The sequence below is a fragment of the Otolemur garnettii genome, unplaced genomic scaffold (genome assembly GCF_000181295.1).
Source record: "Otolemur garnettii isolate 467f Iridium unplaced genomic scaffold, OtoGar3 scaffold00005, whole genome shotgun sequence".
Taxonomy (NCBI): Eukaryota; Metazoa; Chordata; class Mammalia; order Primates; family Galagidae; genus Otolemur; species Otolemur garnettii.
In genome coordinates, this window is record NW_003852400.1 from 24,337,480 (window position 1) to 24,353,048 (window position 15,569).

General features: G+C 46.9%; 1 protein-coding gene across 1 annotated transcript; it reads right to left on the reverse strand.

Annotated features, from left to right (window-relative positions):
* Positions 1-3,067: 3,067 nt before the first annotated feature.
* On the reverse strand, positions 3,068-7,694 carry DLX5 (distal-less homeobox 5). The gene is made up of 3 exons (XM_003782696.2): positions 6,871-7,694; positions 4,797-4,981; positions 3,068-3,746 (listed from the first exon to the last, which is right to left on the reverse strand). Exons 1-3 carry the CDS (start codon positions 7,223-7,225, stop codon positions 3,417-3,419), a joined length of 870 nt encoding a protein of 289 aa, XP_003782744.1. The 5' UTR covers positions 7,226-7,694; the 3' UTR covers positions 3,068-3,416.
* Positions 7,695-15,569: the final 7,875 nt, after the last annotated feature.

Below are 15,569 nucleotides of genomic sequence, written 5' to 3' on the forward strand. Positions count from 1 at the left end.
CAAACAAAGGCCAATTTTACTGATCTCTTACAGGAGGGACCAGGAGGCTAGCAGGGCACTGAGCGATGGCGCTGGCCCTGCCGGCATGCCCCAAGCCTCCTGGGCTTTGTAAAAATCTCTAAAGATGGAGGCGGAGGGTTGAAAGTATTTGGGGCGGGGGAGAGAGAAAAGAGAGAAGACCCACAGAAAAGAAAATTAATCTTGAGATAGGCTTGGTGCATCTTGGGAGCCCTAGACTGAGAGATAGGGAAGTGGGGACCGGAAAGCGCAGGGAGAAGGGACAGGCAGTGCAAACTCCCGGAGAGTGGGGTCTCTGTCCCAGAATAGGCTGGGGAATGGTATACGTTTATATTAGATGCAGGAATAAACAATGGAGAGGAAGAAGGAAGGTGGAAGGGGGCGTGAGGGAGAGAAACATTACATAGATATTTTTAGACTGTGCTGAGGATTTGTTATTTTTGTATCTTTGGGCGCGGGACTGCAGGGAGTTAAATTCCCCGGGGAGAATCCCTATGGTGCCAGGGAAAGCCCACTGCAGACTGGTTTACCAGAATATTTTTGTCCATGGCTCCCTGACCAAGTTAAAAAGAAAAAAAAAAAAAAAACCGCGGGAGAGAAGAGACCATTGCAAGTGGAAGAAGTGAGGTTAGCACAAGGGAAGGAATCTTAAAACCAAGTGTGTGTCCACCCCCCACCCCCGGCACTGGGCCTGGTCACCTCGCAATGAGGCTTTAGTGTCCTCAAGAACAAGCAGCGGCAAATCTAGGAGTGGAGGAGTAATGATTTTAAAAAGAGCTTCCCTCTTTTTTCTCTAGAAGAGTCCGAATCCACCCTTCCCTCTGCTTTGATTGTGGGGTGATAAAAGGGTTCCTCTTTTTTTCACACTGGCGATGGGGGTGGGGGATGACGAGACAGCTGAAAAAATATCTGCCCTTTCCAGGTGCAGAAAGAGGAAAAACATATTCCAAGCGCATTCTTGCCACTTTCAAGCAGCCAGTAGTTGGGAAACGTTAGAGGAGTATACTGGTGCGCCCCTCTTCCCAAACCAGCACCCCTGGGCAGGGAGAGGCACCTTCGCAGGGAAAGCCAATCGCCCTTGGCAAACCGTGGCCGCGGGTTTCTCCCAGCCAGTGTCGCTAGAAATAAAATACCAGCTTTCTGTGTAATGGAAACTCCCAAAATCCTTACTAGCGAAGAAAGTAAAGCAGGAAGTAGATACCTCCACTTCTCCCCCCATCCCCCTGTCCTCCGTGAGCACAGAAAACAAACTGGGTCAACATTTGGCGCTGAACCCCCATCCTATCCAGCGCTTCTTCGGAGAAGGGTCAGCAGAAGCGAAAGGACGGGAAGGAGAACTGTGAGGTGCGCCGCTTGGCTTCGGGGTGTCGGAGCCGAGCAGGAGACTCGGTCCACAGCTCGGAAGGCCGCGGTGTGCTGCCCCGCGGCCAGGCAAGGTTATGTCTAACTATGCGTCAAACCCTTGAATCCTCTAAGGCCCAAAACATTCCAAACTGGAGCCTGGTATCACTTCTGGAAAGAAAGAGAGAAGAGAAAGAAAAAATCGGAGGGATAGAAGGAGAAGAGGGGCAGCAGGGAGGGCAGGGGAGAGCAGGTGAAAGAGAAGAGAGAAGCACGGGTAAATTCCCCTCAGGGCACACAGCATGCCTTTTCAGGTTTAGTCTACCAACCCTGGAAGAGTCTTCTCAGAAATCCTCAGATGACAGGATATAATTTTACGCTCTAATCCCCCCCTCCTTTAAGAAGGCTCTTTTGTCACATTTATTGCTGCTGACTTCCTTGCTGTAAAATATTTCACACACATCTTGTAATTTCCAACCCTGGATTTCCCTTGGTATCCTAAGAAAATACAGTCAGGTGGACCAAAGGGCAGACAACCAGAAAAGACACCTAAAAGTCAGGCCTAGGGGCACAGCTCTCAACCAGGATGTAGCTCTGGTCACACTGTTGATAATTTCACGCAGGAGTGCAAGAAGAATGAAGGGACACAGGGCACTGTTTCTGCAAGTGCATCCTCTCTGCCCCAAAGGAGGCTTCACAAAGGGGGAATCCCTTAGAAACAGATTCCATTTTTCATCCTTTGGAACTTGCTTTCCCACTGTTTTATGTAAAAGCAAAATAGAGGAAGATCCTTCCTGAAGAAGCTGTACAGTAGCTAAGAGGATGGAAGAAAAACATTTATATTAAGAATATTACCCTAGACAACTGAAATTAACAAGGCACCACAACTTTCTTTCCGCCAGCGCCCCTCCCTTCCCTTTCTTGGCAATTTCCTCTCTTGAAGGGAGAAATAATGCCCTTCTACCACTGCCATCACATGCCCTACTTGGCCTACTGATTTAGGTCTATCATTGTTCTCAGTCTCCAGGACGTTTTCCTCTCTCTGAAACACCTCAGACAAATGTATGATCATACCCTTAAGGAGATCAAGGCTCTGCCATTTACCATGCCCCAAACATTTCAGATTTAAAAAAAAAAATGTAATAGGAATGAGGGAAGATTATTTTTTTCCTTTCTTTTTCTTTCTTTTCATTTTTTCATCTCTGGACATACCCTTTGAAGGGTAATTTGTCTAATTGTTCTGGCACTACACAGAGGCTGAAAGGGTGGGGGGCAGTTCTCGATGATAATTGCTTTGAGCTTAGAATTCAGAGGAGTTATCGAGGGATTTCTGCTGCCTTCTCACAGACACACAGGGTGGGAGGGATGTATTTTGATTCCAGCATTATTTTCTACCTGAAAATTTTGAATTTAAACTAAAGTTATCTAAAGTGTTTTTTTTGTGTGTGTGTGAATAGGCTGAAAACCACCTAAATATATTATATATGATACAGCAGTCCTAAGAACATTCTACATATGCATATAGACACACAAATACAGCATTCAATCCATACACATACTCCGTCTGCATGCATGGAGCTCCTGACTTCTGTTTTCTTTTGCCTTGTTAGATCTCTGAAGAGCTTGTCTTTCTTTAATTGCCTCCATAAAACTTAACTAGCTAGTTATAAGGGTGCAAAAAGAAGTATTTTTTAGAAACATTCTGCTGTCATGGTTGAAATAATTTTATTTATCCAGAATATACAGTTTAATTCCTCTATCTACACTTATTTACATGGTTAAAATAACATTGAAAAAAGTCTTTTGAAAAGTTGAGGTCATAGATTTCAAGGCACCATTGATAGTGTCCACAGTTGCGCAAAAAAGTTCCTCTGTAAAAAAGGGGGGGGAGGAGAGGGTCCTTTGAAATGCAATAACTTACATGCAAAAAAGCTTTACACATGAATCTTTTTTGTTTCCGTTTTCCAAACTTCCCCTTATGAATTCCTTTCTTTATGATATTCTAAAACAGCAAAACACAGTAGTCCCAAAAAAGTGAGCAAGAGAGAGCAGGCCCTCTAATAGAGTGTCCCGGAGGCCAGCGCCAGCGGGTGCTGTAAGGAGCCGGGCGGTGGCAGATGGGAATTGATTGAGCTGGCTGTGCTTGGGTACCAGGAAGCGGAGTTCTCCAGGTAGCTGGATGCGGGGGACTGGTTGGAGGTCGGAGGGTGGGCATGAGGGTGGTGGCTGAGCGAGCGGGACGAGCCCTGGGGCTCCCACACCGCCGGAGACTGCGGCGAGTTACACGCCATTGGGTCGCTGGAGCTGGGACTGTGCTCCGGGGGCATCTCCCCGTTTTTCATGATCTTCTTGATCTTGGATCTTTTGTTCTGAAACCAGATTTTCACCTGGGTGGGGGAACAAAGGCACAAGTTACCGGGACACTCAGAGGTCGCCCGCGCCTCCCTGGGGTGGCTACTAGAAGCATCTTCGGGCCCCCAGGCGGCCTGGCCTTGCGGCCAAGAAGCTGGGCCCGAGGCAAACGGCAGAGCTCTGGCCTCACAGGGCGCCCTGCCCGGCTCTGCGCGCACCGGCTACTGCAAGGGCACGACCCCAAAGCTTTTGTCTTTTGTTCGGTTTGGGGCAGGAGGGCGTGAGCGCGGCGAGTGTGAGCCCGAGTGTCGGCGGCGGCGTGTGAGCACATGTAGGCCTGTGCAGGGCGCAACGACGGTCTCCAAAACAATGGCCAGAGCCTGGCGGGGAAGGGGCGTGGAGATCACTACGCGCTCAAGTATTGAGGAAAAAGAGAGATCCCCAACCCTCTGCCTGACTCTACTCACTCCTGCCCCAGCTCTGTGAGGCCAAATTCCCCCTGAAGCTCAGGGCGGTGACTAGAACATTCTTTAGACTTCTATAGGCCCAGCTGGGTTGGAGGAGTAAAGGAACAATCCAGAAGATTGCCCATACACCAGCGCCCCTCACTTCGCGACCCTCAGGCTGCTAGGGCCTGAAACTCCCGAAGGCCCAGGGCATGACCCTACAGTTTCTCCCGCCCGAGGCAACGTGTTCAGCCTTTGCTGGCCTAGGACCACTGCTAGGTGGCCCGGCCATGTTCTCCACAGGGAGGCTGCGCATTGTGAAGAGAACCAGATACATTTCTTAAGGCTGTGAGACCGTCCTAGAAATGAGCCTCCCCTTGTTTCCAACCTAACATACTAGCACCCCGCCCCCGGAGGCTCAATGTGGGAACATCTGCAGACAAACGATGAATCCCATTTCCACTGTCACATGACAGCGACACAAGGCCTGACTCATGAAAAAAAAGGGCGCAGAGGCTAGTGACTGTTAGTTTCTCTTGGGTACTAACGAATTGGCTCCAGGCAGTCGGGACCAAACCCCGAGGCCCAGCCAGGCTTGCAGCATAGGCGGGACTCGTGCACTGCCGCGGCCGGATTTACCTGTGTTTGTGTCAGTCCCAGCGAGGCGGCCAGCTCGGCTCGTTCTGGCAGGGCGAGGTACTGGGTCTTCTGAAACCTTCTCTGTAACGCAGCCAGCTGAAAGCTGGAATAAATAGTCCTGGGTTTACGAACTTTCTTTGGTTTGCCATTCACCATCCTCACCTCGGGCTCAGCCACTTCTTTCTCTAAATAATCAAAACAGACTTGGTTAGAGCTTATAACCAGACAATGGCCCTTTTGCATAAAGGTCTCAAATACAATCCTTGAATTTCTTAACATGCAGTCTTCACACTTGATCTATATTGTCACCTTTGCTTTTCAAGACCCAGAGCTATATGCCACCTCCCCAGAATCATGGAAAAGCGTGGTGGTCATTGAATTCCCACTCTGTTCATTCAGGTAAATTTGTGCAAAGTGCTTCCTACAGCACAGTTTTCATCTCAGTGTCTGAGATTCAGAACTTGCGGGGGTTCCAACTTATCCCGGACTTGTTTTTACGCCCACCTTGTGCTCCCTGGCGTTTCTGGGACAAGATCAGCCAACCCCTCCCGGGCCTTCCAGGGGGAGGCCCCAGGCCGTGACCCCGCTTCTGTTGGCGTCTGTTCGGGCGCCCGCAGAGACCAGACGCATGGGCAGGGAAGACGTTAACTGAGGTCTCCAAAGTTCAAAGACCCACAAGCAAACTATACTCCTTCACTTCAGCAGCAAGCAGTCGCAGCCGCGGCAGACAGAGGGCCGATTATGCAGCCCCCATAATCTCGCTGCAGATCTGCGAGGGCACAGATGTGTCTGGTTTCTTTTGCAAATAGACTTAATATGTTCTTGGCCAAAAGAAAAAAAATCTTCCACTTATGCACGAAATGCAGAGACAGTAAAAGAAACGAATACACCCTACCCCCGGGCTCTCTTTCAAAGTTCATCAAAAGTTACTCATTGAAAAGGAAGCAGTGATAGTGGGATGTTTTCGTAGGAAAGGGGTGGCAAGTCAGGACGAATTTCTCACTGTCTTGAGTAGGGGTGTGGGGAGGGATGGAGTGGAGAGTTTCTGAAGGCTTGTTTTACAAACGTGTCCTGGGGCCACAAGTCCCCTTCCCCCAAAGTACCACATACCAGGACTGGGTAGAGAACTCCGCCAGGGTGTGTGTGTGCATGAATGTGTGTTGAGCTTCTGGGAGAAGAAGGTTGGAGGATGAGCACTGTGGTTTCCAGAGGAGGGGATGCTAATATTAGCAGGATTATTAATGTGCTAGTGGGAAGAGATCAAACCTGACCAGTAAAGCCTCTCTACCGAGACCTCATGCCTCTCTCCTACCGCCCAAATTCACTAAACCTCTTAAACTGTCCAAGTAAGTTTCAAGATGGACTAAAAGGCAGGAGGGCGGAGGGGGAAGACAAATTTTAGGCACCCACAGAGAAAGGAAAAAAAAATCCTCCTACAACACGACCTCTCAGCAACCCTTCTCCACCTTTAAATGGCTTTTTGTTTTTGGAAATGCCTTGGATAAACCGCAAAGCTCTCGGCTCGCTCTTCCCCGGCGGGCTGCAGCTCCCCAACCCCCCACCCCCGCCCGGCGCGCTCTGGGCACCCGCACCACGCTAGTTCGTGGCGGCCCCCAGACTCAACTCGACTGAGTATTGGAGGCAGGCTTCCACTCCCACTCGCACCAAGCCCTCACGCTTACCAAAATGTCCAACAACTAACCTCCTTTATTACGCAAATGCCACTGAGGCTGCTTGATTCTTTCTTCTCCACCCCTACCCCCTTTGCAGCCTAGGTGGCTTGCTGGCCAGGAAAGCCGGGAATTCATCGACTGAAGGGCTCTAGAAGGTGCCTGAGGACAGAGTCACTAGTTCAAACACCCGCAGGGTTCTTCCACTAAGAATCTGTAAAATGCTGGCCTAACAACCTTTCTGGGTGGCAGAGTCGGGCCCCTACTCCCTTCTGCCGGGTGCACCTCCACCGCAGCGGACGGCGTGGTCCCCAATCTACCACCCTCCCTCGCACCCCTGGCGTCCTGTTCCTCCTTGTATATGCCTTCTTCCCCCCCACCCCCGCTCCCCCTCACCCTTGTACCTGGCTGGCTGGTGGCGCTCGGGACACGGTTGTAGGCGCCGCCGTACTGGTGGTAGGAGCTGGCGTAGCTGTAGTCGGCGTAAGCTTTGGCTGGGTAGCTCCCGGCGGAGCCGTTCACGCCGTGGTACTGATACTGGTAGGGGTTCAGCGCTTTGCCATAGGAAGCCGAGGTAGGAGAGCAGTAGCCGTGCGGGGCACCCCCCGTGGGACTGTAGTAGTCGGAATCGGTGGCTGACGACTCAGGCAAAGTTGGCGATTCCTGAGACGGATGGTGCATGGCTGCGGACGTCTGGAACGGGGCTTGGAAGTCGCCGGATCGGATGCTGGGGACCCTTCTGTCAAACACTCCTGTCATCGCTCACTGGCGTTGGCCGCAGCGGCTGTTCTTGCTGGTGTGGAGGTGGCTGCTGCCTGAGTTGGCTGTGGGGCTGCTGTGGTCTAAGCAGACATGGCTGTGGGAGCGAAAGAGGAGGAGGAAGAGGAGGAGGCGGCGACGGCCGCGGCGAGGAGGAGGCTGGGAGTCGTGGAGTCTCTGTCTCCGGCCCGCTGACTGCTGGCTGAGGCGCAGCACAGCCTTGGTTAAATCCTTAATTGCGCGCTTACGCACAGCGGGGTGGATCGGGTTCCATTGGCCAGGGCCTACCGAGCAGCAGCAACACCCTAACCCGTCCAACTAGTTTTAGCACAACAAAGCATTGCTTAAAAAGGGGGGGTGAAGGCGGGAGGGAGCGTGTTTGTGTGTGTGTGTGTGTGTGTGTGTGAGTGCGCGCGCGTGTATGTGTGTTTTTGCTTGTTGGGGGAGGGGAAGTCTCAGTCAATCTGTTTTTAGTGAATGCCAAAGAGAAGGCAGACGCCCCAGCACCCAGCTCTGTGATGTCTGGAGACAATGTGTTCCAACAAGCAGACTCTAAAGTGCCTGTCTGGGGATGAGGTCCGTGACTGTCTTTCCTTGCTCCCCATCTCCCCGCCTCCATGGGCTGCACCCAGGGTGCCTGTAGAATTGAACACTGATAATGATATGAGGATGTAGGGTGAAGGTGAGAAGGAGCAGAAAACAGTAATTTTTTTTTTTTTTAAATAGGGGAGCGTTGGGAATCAAGTTACAACTTACATGTATTGAAAATTTGCAATTTGGGGTAAGAGACAACTTTGTTTGCAGGAAATGAGTATCTCTCAGACACGGAGTGGATGCTCAAGAATGCACACTGTCCATTCAGTGGTCAATAGCAGAGAGTTCCTGAAGTCCTTACAGTGACTTTTGAAAAATCATTGTCTTATGCACAAATAACTTAATGACATCCAAGTCCTCCTTGCTGGCCTCTAAGAGCCAGCAGCCTCACTTCTTTAGTATACTGATCTATTGAGAAGCCATAGGAATAGGGTCTACAGACTGTTCCATGACCAAAGACTTCTAGAAAAGTGAACTGCTCCATCTCTGATCTGTCACCCTCTGGGTAGGAATTCGAATGCCTAAAAGATGAGGAAGGGAAGGAGCATTAAAGCCCTTCTAGGAAGTCAGATAATCCCCACTGATTTCCCCCCACTAACTCCATGGATGTGGCACCTGAGGCCAGCCTTTCCATTCCACAGGCCTGGGTTCCTGTGACCTCTCCTTTTCTGCCCTCCCACCCCCATTAAACATGTTAGCTCATATGCAAAGAGAGAAGGGTTCAAAAATTATACTCTCAGTATGTGCAGTCTGAAGTGTGCCTTTTCATGATGTGCTACTCCTGATCCAGCTAGGAGCTTAGAAACTTAACATGTGTCTTGTCCACTTGCCATTTCCAATCCCCTCAAACAGGCAAATCCAGAAGCTGGATCCTGGTTTGGGGCCTTCCAGCGTCTTCCCTGTAGGGGATCCAAGACCGGCAACCTGGGAGCTCCATATCTATTCAGAGTGAGACTATCTATCTGGCCTCATTCCCTTCCTCCACTCAACTGAAGAAGAAAGCATCTGCCTTAGTTGTGTCTAGCCTTAGTTTAGCCTTATATTGGCTGTGAAGCTACGTGGCCCAGAACAGACCAGCAGGGAGAGCTGAGGTGTCTGGAACACAGTACAGGATGCCAGCCCCCCACGCCCGAACTTTAAGCTGTGTTCATCAACTCTCTGCCTTTGCTGTCTGGGAGCTATAAAACCACAGCTCTTGGGAGAAACTTCAGTGCTGAGTGCTCGTGGACCATCCTCCTCCTCCCCCTGACCCTAATCCCACAGAGAGACGCCTCTGAGATGGATTTCTGGGTAACCAGAGCCGCAGCTGCCCGCGGCTGACCACTTCCACGCTGCTCTTCACTTTCTAGATTTAGGCTGTGAGGAGCTACCGCTACTGGGGGGCAGAAAAACACTGCTGACCCCACGGGGCTGGGGTTCTGGTTTCTTCTTAGAAGAAGTTCTCTGCACCCATCAAGCCATATGACACCTTGCATTTAATTACATGAATCAATCGCTTTCCCAAATCAATGCCAGGAACAGTTCAAAGCTCCTCTCAGCAAAGGCAAGGGGGCAGGGAGCCAGACTGCCCCTCTTTTGCCCACCCCCATCCCCGACACTATTAATAGAGATGTAAGAGTTACAGTGTGGAGGGGAAGTAAAGGCAATGCGGTTATGTCAAACAGGGCTAGCGATGCCCTCACACCTTTCTGGGAAGGTAGATTCCAACCGGGATGGGATGGGAAGCTTCCGAATTTGGGCAACATTTACAAGTTTGGGATCTGGTTGAACATAATATTACAAAGTTAGTTCTAGACCTTGTTAAATCCCTCACCCCCAACACACACATATACACCCTGAGGTCAAAAAAGACATTTCAACCCACATTTTATAAGACAAAAAGAACTGGGGCTGGAGTGAAGAATGCAACTTTTTTCGAATTTCTAAACCGCTTTGACATTGGCCCTCACTCCCAGCAGAGCCACCAGTGCAAAATGCGCTTCTGAGTGAGGCCAAATCTTACTGTGTCTCTTAACATTTTTGACTTTGTTTTACTTCTTTCTGGGTTAACCCCACTTTTCTCCCACACCCGTTCCTTAAAGACAGCTCAGAGGGAGAGAGCGGGAAGTTAGAAGCAGCCGAGACTCTTCAGGAGACAGTTTGATTTCATCCTACAATATAGTCATTGTGGTGTCTGCACTGGAGGGCTGGGGGCTGGGGGCTGGCCGGGAAGTCCGACCCCAGCTCAGGGTCCGCACGCGCCGGGCATCCGGGCTCTGGGGCAACAACTTTTGCCGGTACTGTGTGGTGGCTGTGACAAGGCCTCGAGCTTTGTCCGAAGGCCAGCGGGCAGGACGCTATTGCCTCTCAAAACCCACGGACAGACCTAGCGGTGGAGAGATGGCCCTACGGTATCGAACTCCTCCAGCAAGTGCTGCCCACCGGGATACGTAGGAAGAATGTGGGTAATTTCATCTTTTAGTAGCGGAAATCTGCAAAGGGGTGGGGAGGACGTTGTGGTGAGGGAACCCTAAGGAGAAGCGCAAGTCTTTACCTCGAGCGCCACCCAGTGTCCTCGAGGAACAGCTCGCAAATGGCAAACTTCCCAAGCTCGGTTACTGGCCGGACAACACCGTCTGGTCTTCCCTGTCCAATACCAAATGGCTTTCCCCCCCTATTTCCAATAGATCTTTCGCTCCACTCTCACGCACTTTCCTTCCTTTCCTTTACTCCTTGCGCTTTGCACATTCATTCAATTCTTCCCCCATCAGCTCACCGTTTTCTGGGTTTCAGCAGGGGGCGGGGAGTGGTGGGTAGAATCCACCAACCTCTACACCAACTAGGGATTCTCAAGTGTAACCGCTCTGCTCAGCGTCTCAACCCGGGGTGACCGAATGACATCGATGGTGACCTTTCTTCCCTAGACAGTTCTGAGGAAGCAGGTCCTACACTAGCTAGATGAGGACACTCCTGGTGATTACTCACTATGAACTTGAAAGATAGGAGTCTGTAGGGACGCTGAGATAGAAGCGGGGGCAGATAATTTTAATAGCAGCATTTACTTAGTTTTCCCCTTCTGGCCCATCTGGAAATCTGTTTATTCCTAGGTTTGCCATAAGTAGAACACATTTTCTTTGGGGCTTGAAGTTCAGACAGTTTAATGTACTTGACAATAAATTATGGAAATTGAGATCTTTCCAATATGGAAACTTACATTCATTTAAAACATACATTGTACACACCAATTGGATGCACGGAGTTTGAGTAAATAGAAGACCCCATAACATGCTAGCACTTGATGCACACTTGATATAAACAATGCTTTTTGACTTTAGAATTTCTATCAGTGGAATACTTGTCTTTCAAAAGTCTGTTCTTGAGCTGAGGTTTATTTTTCTCTTTATTTTCAGTGCTTTATCTATTACTTTAAAATATCTAGTGAAAAATGCTGTTAGAGAAGTTCATTGTTACAATGTCTTTATTGACCATGGTTTATAAAGCACTTTTTTTTTTTTATCCCAAACAAAGCTGGTTGAATCATACATTTTGTGAAGGTAAATCTGAGTAATCATTTTCTTTACAATGGAGCTGCAGTTATTTATTTATTTAGAGATCGAGTCTTACTCTGTTGCCTAGGCTAGAGTACCATGACCTCAGCCTAATTCACAGCAACCTCAAATTCCTGGGTTCACGTGTTTTTCCTTCCTCAGCCTCCCAAGTATTGGGGACTATAGGCACCTACCACACCACCCAGCAAGTTTTTCAATCTTTAGTAGAGACTAGGTCTCCCTCTTGCTCAGGCTTGTTTCAAACTCTGAGCTCCAGTAATCTTCCTGCCTCAGCCTCCCAGAGTGCTAGGTTTATAGGCATGAGCCACTATCAACTTAGCTGCAGTTATCTTTGAGCTAGGATATTAAGACCACTTATTAACTCAAGGTAATAGCCCTGAAATATTCAATATGATGTCTGCATAGAAAAGATATATTTCTGTGAATGTAGATGAGATAAAAAGACATGGGTGATGACTGCAAAAGTAGTGAAGGCTTTCAAAAATATTTGATAAGTCAGTGATCAGCTTTTGGCAGTACAGCTGAATGGCCTTTGTGTCCCAACACAGGCACACTGACTCAGAACTGATATCCAGAGTATCTCTTATCTTCTTATAACTCATCTTCTGCATTAGCAAAACTGTTTAATTTCTGCATTAGTAAAACCGTTCCATCTTGTCCAACGTTCTTCCGAAGTCCTTATGATGCTGAACTAACTAGGCCCAGGGATGCTGAACTAACTAGGCCCAGGCCAAAATGTGTAGCAGCCCATATAAATTAAAAAATGAGGTCATCCAAGGAGGAAGAAGATGGAAAGGGGTGTGAGTAGGTGATGGAAAGGATAAATAGAAGAGTTCCTCCCATGCTGATATTAATTATAACATCCCCTTGTCCTCAAGAAAAATGCATTTGGAGTTAAAGAGCATCTCCAACAAACTAATCTCAAAGGATTCACTGGTAGGCAATTATATAACTATTCTGAATAAATTAAAAATCCCCAGTGGGGAAAACTATTTTCCACTTAATTCCAACCTAATAGGATTTTTCGGTTTATTTCCAAATGATAGGGCAGATCATAGACTTCTACACGTTTTATTTTTGTAATTAAGACATTAAAATATGTTTATTCATTTAACTTAAACATAACTAGCTAGGAAAAGGCCTTAAGTATCCACTCAAATCTATTCTCTATGAGGAGGCGAATTTAATATACCACAGCTGAAAACACTTCAAGTTCATCTAAGTAGGAAGTAAATGGGATTATATTATTATATGTCTTTGCAAATTGAAATTGAGGCATATTCTTCATCCTAAACTCAGATTTCATCTTCTTGAAAGGAAGGTTTAATACTGTTAATACTGTTTACAAAATTTTTATTCTTCTTAAAGATATATAAATATTCCAGTTAAAAAAATACCCCTTATGGAGTTAAAAGAAGAGTAATTGGCAGACAGGAATTCAGAGTAATGATCCAGCTCTGGCAAGGAAAAGCAAGCGTGAAGCCTAAGACATCTTAAATAACATCCTAATTCCAAGATCAATTTAGAATTTTAAAGTTCATTGATCCTAAGCCACCGTATTTTATGATCTGACAACACTGCATGCAAAGATGTAGAAAACCAATTCTAAAGTTAAATCCATTCAGGTTATTTAAACACTGTGGGCCAGGTAAAACCTGGCTCCCAACATGTATGCACAAAAGCAGATGGTATAATTTTATAGGCATTTTTTGCACTCTGCCTTAATTATATCATTTTAATAGATTAAAACAAACAGCAAGAAAATACAAAACCCTTTTCTACAGCTGTATTTACTACCTTACACCTTATACAGAGAAAAAAATTCTTAAACAGGCAATCCCAGTCTGAGATAAGAGGTTTCCCTGCTGTGTTACACAGCACAATCAGCCGAAGGCACAGTGCCCACCTGGACTTGCATCCCTCTGTGCTCTTGCAGAAGAAAATTAAGGCAACAGAAAGGAAAAGTCAATAGCTTTCCAAGTGAAGTGTAGCTGACACAGCAATGGAGTCACTTTTTGAAATTGTGGACAGAAAAGATCTATTACTTGCAGTCAGAGTCTTAGTAACACTCAATTTATATAGGTCATGGACGGTTAAGCAAAATTTTACTTTTTCATCATTAAGTCTTCAGTTTTATTTTATTTCACTCTTTCAACATTGCAGGTTCTTGGATGATGTGTGTAGCAAAGCATAAGAAACATATGTATTCCTGTAATTTATTGCTGCATCCTAGTTTGCAATTTGGGGCATGGAACTGCATGTGCTCAATGCTTCTCGCAGACCCCTTAATCAATTGATGTATGCATTTCAGTTGGTTACTTAGGAGATCAACTTTTTCACAGACCTCACTTTGCAGTCAACCTACTCTGTGTCTGCTTGTGCCAAAATGAGGTTTAGAGGTATCTCGAGTTTTTCTTACAAGTTCCAGGAATCCTTGAAGTTGAAGGAGGGAAAGATATTCCTTATGACACTCTGGATTTCAGCTAGCTACAGAATATGTAAAGACATTGTGTTAAATATGTTCCTAAAGAAAAAAGCTAAGAAGAAAAGCAACAGACAAAAATAAAAAAAAATTAACAGATACAGGCAAGAGTAGTTGTATTAATACATGAAAAAATTCAGGATGTATTATTGGATATGCCTTTTTCCTGACATCTTTTCATTGTCTTCTTTGTTATTTGAATCTCCAGCTGCTTTGAAGGTGTACTGCCTTATAGCTTTTGTGCACTTGCTAAGAGTTTCAGAGATATTGCAGTCAATGTTATAGAGTAATTATGCTAAGTCACTGGTAGTTAATTTACACAGCAAAGTTGGAGAAGATAGGAAGAATTTTCAGCAGTGAGAAAAATAGATGAACCAAAGAGAAGATCATCTTTGCTTCAGGGAAAATGCTTTTAATAGAGAGAAAGTATCTCATAATCAAAATTGCCTGGCAATTTTTCCTAACCTGTAACAAGAGTGAAAGAGATGGGAAGAGAAATAGGCAGAAGCACGGAAAATGAAAAGAGAGAAACAGAACCACCCCACTCTCTCTGAATTAGAATAATCACTGGGGTGACATTGAGGGAAAAGCACTGGCTCACCCAAGGACTGTCTTAGGGGGAACACTTCTCAGAGAAACTGGAATAAATGGGTGCTAATGATTCTTCACTTCTTTGTGACTTTCTTTTACTAGGGTCATTAAAAATCCAACTTGGCCCTAAATATTACAGTTTTGGAAAAGTGTTCTCTAAATGTTTCTAAAATGTTATTGGGCTCCATTCCTCTTCACAGCCTTATGGTGAACATTTGGCGTGCCTTTTGCAAATTTTATAGACCTTTAAATGGTTTTTCCCAAAGGGATTTCACATATAATTCACTTCTACTTTCACAGTAGCCTTGAGAAGTAGCTGTGTCAGGCTGTTATGGGTGGTCCTCCACTTTTATATATTTGCCTTTCATTTAAGTTGAACTTGCTCATATTCCATATTGGCATTCATACCTCACCCTTTATTGGTGGGGTTGGGCAGTGATGTGGTGGCACTGCCTGCCAGCTACTGCTGTTGAGAGTAAAGTGCCTGCTTGGCCTTTGAGGGCTGAAGTGAACATTGCCATGTGTGTGTCCCTTCCACCCCACACTCCACCTAGAAATATCTCACCCTGGAATTGCTGGCTCAGTGTGGGGCTGCTATTGCCCCTTGTCTGACTGACTGTCTCTTTCTCCCTACTGGCACCCTTGCAGTTCTTACTTTCTCACGGGCACAGAGGCTGAACATCGGGTTTGCCGAACCTTCTGCTCCAGGTGTGGAGAGTGTGTGGCCCAGGTGTGGTCTGCTCCAGTTGCAGGTCAGTGTACTCCTGAAAAAAGGGAGGTGTATGGCTTAGCTCTCTCATACCCCTAAAACACAAATGGCCACCTCACCTGCTCTCCAGGTGGCTGGGCCAGAGCAAGCTAGGGGCTTTATATTTGGTTAGCTCTTTGGGAATGAATATCCACTTTCAAATTTGTTTGTTTTTGAATAAAGGTACTCCTTGAATACCTGTCTGACAGATTAATACACTGAGACCCGAAGAGACCACTTTCATAATAATAATACCTTGTATTGGCTTAGAGTTTGAAAACTTTTTCTTTAAACCTTAGAGGGTTCTCGTATAATTTAATGTTTATTCTCACAGTATTTCTGGAAAGTAAGGCACAGAGAGCCCTGATTTCCTAACTTCCC

Bases quoted from the DNA above. Each gene is read 5' to 3' on its own strand.
- DLX5 (XM_003782696.2), bottom strand. From the start codon at position 7,225: ATGACAGGAGTGTTTGACAGAAGGGTCCCCAGCATCCGATCCGGCGAC. The intron at 4,982-6,870 runs GTACAAGGGTGA...TTGATTATTTAG, and splicing joins GAGCGCCACCAGCCAGCCAG to AGAAAGAAGTGGCTGAGCCC. The intron at 3,747-4,796 runs GTAAATCCGGCC...TCCCCCACCCAG, and splicing joins TGGGACTGACACAAACACAG to GTGAAAATCTGGTTTCAGAA.